Source organism: Phoenix dactylifera, chromosome 8, assembly GCF_051530095.1.
Source record: "Phoenix dactylifera cultivar Ajwa chromosome 8, Ajwa_hap1_PhDact_Kaust_v1.1, whole genome shotgun sequence".
Lineage (NCBI taxonomy): Eukaryota > Viridiplantae > Streptophyta > Magnoliopsida > Arecales > Arecaceae > Phoenix > Phoenix dactylifera.
In genome coordinates this window covers 4106996-4116619 of record NC_143197.1, presented here as the reverse complement: position 1 = coordinate 4116619, position 9624 = coordinate 4106996, and the positions used below count along the sequence as shown (strand labels likewise).

Sequence of the window (9624 nt, the reverse complement as noted above, 5' to 3'; positions counted from 1 at the left end):
GCTTTGAATCATTTACAATAGAATGGCATGGTGCAGCTCTTTTTGAGTGGCTTCACTTTTGGTGTTCCCAAAATAAAGTTAATGCTTCAAACCAATATGCATTAAAAAAATTTCACGTGGTGGTTTGTGCTCATTGCTAATTTACAATAGATAATGGATTCAGAGCTCATCTCCCAGAGGCAAGGACGGTTAAACAGTGGGGTTTAAACAATTAAGCTAGTTTAGATTTTTAGGTTCGAAAGCGCTAAGCAATGAACATTATTTTTTTCACTCCAAAACGCTCTGCTTTATGAAACAATAGTAAGTTTTAATCTCTTACCTAAACCCCTCCCTAGCCAAATGATAATGTCTATCATGGCAGCACTTTCATAGAGATATTAAAGAGCATTCAATTGAAATACTTTGGGAGTCTTGTAACAAAAAGAGACTAACACTTATACAGTGAATTGATGACCATACAAAGAACGGCCAACAACTCATTGACTGTCACGTCCCGAACTCAGAACCTAAGATCGGTACGCGACCGGCCGCATGGACCCTAGAGTAGTACCCTAAAGATCATGCAAGGCTTAAGATAAACAAAAATCCAATAAGTTCACAACTAATTAATTTATTCAAATTGACAAATCCAACATATCCAGATAATCAATTTGGTTTAATTACAAGATCTTCAAATATTTATTGACATCAAAAAAAGATAAACTAACTAACAAGCTAATGATTTTGATACTCGCGCTCCGTGCCCAACCTATCCATATCTATGCATCCTGCAACTCTGAAAAGAAAAAGAAGAAGGGGGGTGAGCTTTACAGCCCAGTAAGAACCCCACACATCCATACCAACACAATAGTAATATGAATTCGAAAAACCACGACAAATCGATGCACATTTTATGAAATCATAAACGGTTTCCAAAATGCTCAAATAATCAATATAAGTATGTACGTCAAACATCAATGAAAGTCCAGCCACACATGAATGATATAGCATATGATAGCTCATAAATCTTTATTACTATTTTCAATGCTTTTTCTTTCCATTCTATGTTAACTTGATCCGGATCAATTATCTTTCTGACTTTGGGCTATATCCCGGTCACGTTTCTGGCCCGTGACGGGGCAATCGATAGTATCACATTTCCAGCCTGTGACGGGGCAATCGATAGTATCACATTTCCAGCCCGTGACGGGGCAATCGATAGTATCATATTTCCGGCCCGTGACGGGGCAATCGATAGTATCACGTTTCCAGCATGTGACGGGGCAATCGATAGTATCACATTTCCAGCCTATGATGGGGCAATCGATAATATCACATTTCCAGCCTGTGATGGGGCAATCAATAATAACGAGATAAGCCCAGAGTCCCTGTTCATTTAATCAATTCACACACACACATCAATTCCCTTTTCTACTTTATTTCTGACCTCTGGTCACGTTTCCAGCCCATGATAGGGCAATCAATATAACATGGTTAGTCCATACCACCACATCCATAAATCCAATTATGTAGGTATAGGTTATACGCATACATGCATCCATCATAATACCAATCACAAGTCCATACGATCAAAATACAATTTAATATAAAACTATTTATACTTCTAACTTATCTGGATCATAGCATATCATACATATATGGTACAAAAGTATTTATATCATGTAGGTTGGCGTACAAGAATTCCTACCCTTATTGAAAAACTCAGACAAACTATTCACTCGCCCTCACGGCGATCTAGGGACTGGAATGCGCAGAACTCCACTCAATGTCCTCTTGTCCAACAGATTGTTCCCCTACATAACCAAGTCATCATTAAAAAAAATCATCCAAGATAGATGATAATCCAGAACCCTCAAAACAATGATCTTCCCAGATCCAAGGTTAGGGAGAGAACCCCCAACTAGAGAGAGAAGAAGAAAAACATATAATAAGAAAAGGGAAAGGGAAGAGAAGAAATCTCCCTTTCTCTCTCTCCCTTCTTCATTCTTCCCGATGGAAAGGGCGAAGATGCTCGGCAGCAAGCAGCCCACGGCCGGCGATGCCCCATGGTCGTCGGACCGTGGCGGTGCGCCATGCCCAACGACGGCCGGCTGAACGGAAGAAGGGACCAAGCCACCGAGAGCAGGTTCGGGTTTCCTCAATCCGGCGGCTTACCGGCCATATGCCCAAAGAATAGTGGCCTGCGGCTAAGAGAGAGGAAGGAGAGAGACCTCATCTCACCTCCAGCGAGCTCCTCCAGCAAGCGCGACGGCGAATAACCCAAGCTTCTCACAGATCTCTCTCTCTCTCTTTTTTTTTTTTTGAAAGAGCTCTCGCTTGATGCCCTAGGAGGAGAGGAATAGATTCTTTTATAGATAGAGATTGATGCAAATTAGGTAGGATTTGATCTCCCTTTTCCTCTGTTTTTTTTTCCCTCTTCCGGTGGATTCAGGAAGCAATTGAAATAGGGGAGGGAAGACTCTGTTCGGGAGTCTCCCTCCCGTTTCATGTGTTGGGCCGGCCCAAGCCCACCAAAAAATGTGGGTCCTTACATTGGCATCAGTTCTAATAAAGGGTTATACTGCTACAAGATCATACCGATTAAAGAATGCTGGAGCTACTAACCAGCATTTGGTCAACAAGATATTTAAGGATATGGCTTATCAATGCTATATGGCAACTCTTCGTGGAAAGAAGCCTACGAAAGCACTCTAAATTGAAAGCTTCGATAAGTTCAAATATCAAACTCTATAAAAAATAGCAAGAAGTTGATGAAAGAAAAAAAAAAAAACTTTTTTCCTTTTAGATTGCAAAGAAAGAGAATTTGGAGCATCAAGAGTAAATATCTTGTTTAATTCGAAGGGAGTGAGTAGAAGATCCAAAGAACACGGTGGCTTCGACAGCGACAAGCGATATCTCATCGGACACTAGACCATTTTAGAAGAGGCAGAGCTCGGTGATTTGTGGAAAAGCCAGAGGCTAGGGTTTGTGGAAAGGAAGGAGTTAATGGATAAGGCTCACGGACTGGAGGAGAAGAAAATGAAGGAGAACTAGGGGAGACCATTTTCTTCTTGGGTGCGAAACGGAAAAGTTATGGGAAAATTATTTAGAGACCCTAATCAGAATTATAATTACATTGAAGTCTGACATTTACAAGTGCTATGTAAAGCGGCAAACTCTACAAGTACCCAGAAAAGTCGGCAGGTTGCGGCGACTTATGAGGGAATTGCTTGGAAGCACCTAAATAGTATTTTAGTCATCTATCAGTTCTAAATTTACATGTTTCAAATGAAACCGGCTGGTGCTAGCGGTAGCGCTAGGGACTCCCGTATATCACAAAAAATTACTAAAGACCCCTCAAGGAACATGTAATCATCTTGCAATCCCAAATTTGTAAGTTGGCAAAACCTTCCAACTTACGTTATATGTTACGAGATAATTGCTCAGAAAACCTGAAGCAGTTGTCTAATTGCCAACCAGGCCCTATTTTAAAGTTTCATAGAAGAGCCAAGAGAAGTAAGGGATTGGAAAACAGAAAGAAGGACAAGGTCAGAAATTACAATCATATTGATTAAAAATTTTGCGCGGAGTTTTTAAATTCATCTATTTAATATGCTGATGATACAACAATCAAATATTTTTCATTTAAATTTAGTTATTTTCATAAAAATAAATATTTTAAATTTAAATTTACATCAATTTAGACTTAACTTGCTTCACTAATATCTTTCGTTTCTAGTTGTGCAAATTGATTGGAGAAAGAACTTGTTGTTACAAAGGCATTATAATGATTTATGCTAGAGAAAAAGCTTCCACATAACATCTATAATTTTCTTGATTTATCTTTTTGGACACTAAGGGAGGCAAAAGCCACCCAAGACTTTATTAAAAAAATTGGTAATTACAGAGAGGATGAGTTACAGGAAGTAGAGAGTTTGTCAGATCAGAACTGCAGATATCAGTTGTAACCAAACAAACCCATGAGAAAGCAAAGAAGATAACAATATGTTAGTTGTGTATAAGCCAGAACAAAAAAAAAAAAAAGATTGTCATCTTTTGAAAAGCAAGCCAACTTCAAAACACCTTTTGTTCCATTAAGTTTTTGTTAAGGAACATTCTAGAGTTATGCATTATCTTGCAAAGTCCCTTTTCTTCCGTCGAGTAAGAGTTTTTTTTCTCCAAGCAACACCGCTACCACCAACATAAGAAAAGCCTATTCTGCTAAGAAATTTCTATTAAGAAATATTCTTTCATTCTCTCAACTCAGCAACACTATATAGTTTCTTGATAATGGCTGAAGCTCGAGACTTAGCAGATGATAGTAAGCAGAGGTTGAATAAGAGTTGTAGCCGAAGGAAACAAAGTTGCAATCCCTCAGTCATTGAAGAGGTTGATTGCAATTGAGGCACAGGTCGAAGGCAGGGTTGATCAGTTCTGCAGTTTCTTTTTCGATTTATCAACAATTTATGACTATCAAATTAACATTGAGCACAAGATTATGGATGTTAACATAGGATATAAGAAAGAAAGAAAAAGAATGATCAGTTTAGAAGAAAAGGGAACTTGGGTTATGGTCATTAAAATATAACCCTTCATACATAAATGTTTGCTCTTAAGGAAAAAAGAGCTTGGTGTACAAAAGCTCATTCCAAGTATCTTGTAGGCCAGGCAAACACCAGTGGACACAATCAGCATAGCTTCTAGGTTTTGCCAATTGCTCAGGTGTCAACTTATTCCACTGCTTCTTGTAAATCGAGGTATGTGCATCCTTGCGATACTCTGAGAGTTGGGTGATGTTCAGAACCATGATGGGAACTTTTGATTTGCTTAAAACTTTCTTGACAACTTGCATTATGCTTTTACTAGAAGCAAATCCCCAGTATGCTGGGTTGTCGAGAATTGGAGTTGTTTCGTTGTGACAATTACCATCTGGCTCACCTCCCCATTCCATGCTCCTGCAAAGTCTTTCGAGTTACACGTCGAGCCACTAGTGGTAGAAGCCAGTCATGCTCTTAAATTCTTAATAATAAAGAAGATTATTTGGAAAAATTTTATGTTTTGGTCTTACTCAAAAATTCATACCAAGTTGCAAAAATGTAACGGATATATCACAAAAGGGGAAACAGATGCTGATACTAAAAAATTACATGTGAGGATGATGTCGAGGTATTGTGAATGATGAAAATATATCATATTTTGATAAATATATACGACAAATAAGTGCAAGATATATCAATATTCCTCTTGTTCTAATTGTCATTTAGGACCTATTTGGATATTCTACATGATTGGGCTGAAAATTTTATAGGAATTAGATTCTATCGGCCCATCTATTTTATCTTTTTTAAGAGCCTTTCCAAACCTAGCCTAAATTCTAGCATTTGGGCTGCAAGGAAAAAAATAAAAAATTATAAAGGCCTATCTGGATATTCTGGTCCAAGCTACATCAAAACCATAGAGCATATGTAGGAGGGGTTTGGTCGGCAAGGCAACATTATGTTGGGCTCGGATATCCATAGACAACAATATTTTGGTTATAGTAAATGTCAACGAAATGAGAGCTTTCAAAATGGCATTCTAGTCCCAAAACAAAACTATAGGCCTAAATATTGACGAGGGTTGGTTGGCTAGACTGGGTTGGGCTAGGATGTCCATACCTTGGACCGAGCAACCTAGGTTGAGACTGAAGCTTAAGCTATCCACTAGCCCTAGACTTGGGCACCTAAAAGCATTGATAGTCATATTGTCCGCTCTCACCATCATTAGGGCCATAAGCAGATCGGATTGACCAGCTTTTGATTCGAAAATGATCTAATATTAATCTAGTCCAATCCAAATTAGAGTCAAAAATATGATCTATCTTGGATATAGATTGGATTTGGATCCTTAAATTCAGAATCCAAATTGAAATCAATATGCATCGATTCAAAACTAAGATACAATATATGTCAAAACCCTCCTTGAATATAAGAAATTAGACTTCTTTTTATGATATAATCTGCCAATAATTTACATTATCCATTATAATCATGCATGGTTATCAATCAAATTCTATGTAGAATTCATACTATTATTTTTTGCATCCGATACTCATGATATAACTAGATAATCAATTTATATATGATTACTATGATTTTTGTTTGGAATTATCTTTTATCAGATTCAATCCAAAAAAAATGATAGATTGATAAAATTAAAATGAAATCCGGTCTAATCTAACTCAAAGAGAACTAGATTAGGTTTGGATTTAATTCTTTGATCTGATTCACAAAATAGATTTGGTTTGATTCGTGCCTGTGTATCCAATTCAACCCGACCTGCTTACAGTCGACCTAACCATCATTCTTCCCTCTAAAAACTGCGTTCCAAAGACTGCGGATGGTAGAAGCGGAATACCTCTCATGAGCAGGCGACATGCTCGTGAAGAAGACCCTGGTCTTCCCTGGATTCATGTTCTTCTCTACCCATCTCACCATACTCCTCAACGCCAAACGATACGCTTCCTCTGTTTCCATCTCCTTAATATCCTTTAAATCCCCGTCGAAAGACCCACGCCTATAAAGCGCAGCTGTCAAGACCAAGAGTAAAACAACAAACCAAACAATGTTGCAGAGAGATGATAGGAGGAGGACGTTACAATATCTTCATCTTTTGGCCTGTCATCCACCACATATAGGTGTTGAAGACCATGATATCGACTCCCTTCCAGTGTTGGGCGTGCTTGTCAATGGACCTGGCACGAACTATTCTATCCTTCACCCGGTGCACGATGGCATTATCAGAGTTTGATTCCACCAGAAAAGGAGCCCAGTAGAACATGAGCGTAGCATTGTAGTTCTACATTTTAAGAGCAAGGAGAAAAATCCAACTCAAGACATTGTAGTAAGAATACACCTTTCGGAGAATGGACTGTTGATTACCTCAGCTTTAAAGACGGTAAGTGATCCAACGATTTGAATAGATTTGAAGTTCTTTGGAACAGCACGCTGTAGGAGACATACCATGGAGAGGAACTGACCCCGATTTAAGGAGTCTCCGACGAACATCATTCGCTTCCCTCGGAGCATTTCAAGCATAAAGGTGGCATTAAAGCTGTAACCCGTGCAGAGAGCTTATATAGTCAGAGGCAGCGGATTGTTCCTGGAATTAACTAAGAATTTGCCATTACTGACGAAAAAGTTTTACTTTTTTTAATAAAATTTGATTTTTTTTTTTTTTAACATTATGTCAAGCTATTTCATGTTGATTAGTGTTCTTGAGGAAATTAGCGGAGAAATTAGTTTAAACTTGGTTCATTACCATTTGCCTCAGCTAGTGTTGGAAGCAAATATATATACATATTTTTTTGAGAAGAGGCTATACATCTTGATTTTTTTGATCAAATGCAATTGAATCAAATCGAAAACAGTATATAGCACACAGTTAGTCTTAGTTTCTAATATTAGAATAATCAGAAAAGAGGATAAGACGGTTTATTTCTGAAACTTTCAAAAGCTAATTTGTTAGTGTAAGCCTTCAGTGATAAATTCCATGAATTCTGAGATAGGAAATTGAACAACGAAAATCAGGGATAGATTCTTATAAACAAGAGCTTGCAGCTGGGTTTTTTGAAGATAAACATATAAGAGCAAGTGACTTTAAGAAAAAAAGCTTTAGCAAGCTTTTAGTGGTGCCAGTATATTGGTTAGAAAAAACAAATTAAAGTAATCATTTGTTCTCAGTCAACTATAAGAATCCATGTTATTTTTATTTTCTTCTTCTCCTCCTTTTTTTGAAATAAGCTCTCGTTTTGTCCTTCTAACTCTCTGCTTAATTAATTTCCTGTGAAAGAAAGCAATACTATCAGAGCAGTATTCAGCCACAAGAAAATGCATGTCTTTATGAGTCAATAAACTAAGATATCATGCTTTATAATAGGATTATACATATAATACGGTCTAGAAAACTGAAAAAATACACTAATTATATTATCAGTTAGTAATTATCATTTATCCTGACTATAGCTTCCTTGGTTGATGAGGATATTAATTTGCAATTTGGAGTGACTCACATTCGCGATGAAAAGAAGGCGAGAAAAAGTGAAAAAATTAATATTAGCAGTTACAATTCTTTGCTAAAAAGGCTAATTCTCTAGTATTTCATAAACCAGACATATCTAGTAGATTAATTGATTTCCTCTTATTGAGTGGAAAATATTGAATAACTTGTAAATATATCATTTTTCAAGATTAATTCTTCAAATCATTCGACAAATAAAAATTTTCTGTCAGGAGAGCAGTTCGACTGCAGTTTTGTAGCGATCAGCAAAGAGCATGCTAAATTTAATTATACCATCTCAAAATTGTGACCGAGAGAAGAACGCAATTCTCTTTTCCACAACAAAGTGCTTATGAGTGGGCGACACAAACCTTGGCAGAGAGCATCCATGAGGTTGCCATCTCCAGTTCTGGTATGCCCTGTCTTTCCTCCCATAAGCTTGGCACTTCAGCTGAGGCTGGATGAAAGGGCAATCTGGCTCAGCGTAGTAAGGCCTTGTTACATTGTCATAGACCCATGTACCGTTGAACACGTCGCACCTCTTCTCCGTCCTTCCGATGGCAAATGGCAAGACAGCATCCTCCTCTAAGGCCAATATTGAGTTAGTATACTAAGCAAGGAGACACTCCTCCCTGGATCTCGTTCATCAAAAAATTTGGCTTCCTTACCTTGTGTTGCTATGGATTCTTCTTGTTTTTCTGCGCCTTGGAGTTGTAGGGATTTCAGAAACGGTTGCCTTAAGATGCATCTGAAGTCTTCACCATAGAGGACGGTCACGAAGACGACGAATGATAGAGTAAGGGCATAGAAGGAGAAGGAGCTCTTTCTCTGGGGAGAGGAGGTGGGCTTCATTTGAGCTAATGAGCGGAAAATACGCCTTAGCTTGGACAGTTGGACCTTGTTCTGAGAATTTGAATACAAAGTTTCCTCCATCATCAACTAGAATATGTAGTTAAATCATAGGTTGGGTCAGATATTAAATCTGTGAATTATATCGTAACATTTTTTTGCTGTGTGTGGGACCTAGATTTAGCTGATTGTTCTTGGTATGGTTGGTGGCCTGAGGCCTTTTCCTTGTTATTGTGGTTCCTTTTTCCTCATGTTTTCCTCTTTTGAGGGAATTCCCTCTTTTTTCTCACCAGACTTTCTGGCCACATCAGGTCTCTTGAGATTATCATAACATTACCTAACGTATCATTACTGTATAAAAAGCTTGCTACAGTTGACAGTAAATTGGAAGGGAGCATTTTGAAAGAGCATAGGTACTTGAAGTTGCTGCCAGATCTCTGCTCATAAAATTTCCATACATACTCTCATTCTTTAACAACTATATATACTTCTTTCAGTTTAGTTTTGGACACTAGGCTACAAGGGAAAAATAGGGTATACACAGATAAAAAATATGAAAAAATTGCATAATACAGCTTAGAAAGTTGACTTATTATTTGTCATCTCAGGGATTAGGAATTGGTGGTGTGCTGATCAATCTCATGGGACTAGTTCTTGAGTTTACCAGGCATGAGGATTAAATATTGGAATGCGTGTACTTCTAAGGGAGAAATGGTCTCCTGCTGAGTACAAATATTACAAAATACTGTATGTATTTAA

The 9624-nt window shown here is 37.8% G+C and overlaps 1 protein-coding gene across 1 annotated transcript; it reads right to left on the bottom strand.

The window, feature by feature from the left end:
- Positions 1–4403: 4403 nt before the first annotated feature.
- On the bottom strand, positions 4404–9260 carry LOC103717495 (protein trichome birefringence-like 33). Its single transcript, XM_008805919.6, has 6 exons — positions 8685–9260; positions 8388–8601; positions 6900–7071; positions 6617–6816; positions 6376–6534; positions 4404–4934 (listed from the first exon to the last, which is right to left on the bottom strand). The coding sequence occupies exons 1-6, from the start codon at positions 8950–8952 to the stop codon at positions 4592–4594; spliced, it is 1356 nt and encodes a 451-aa protein (XP_008804141.4). The 5' UTR covers positions 8953–9260; the 3' UTR covers positions 4404–4591.
- Positions 9261–9624: the final 364 nt, after the last annotated feature.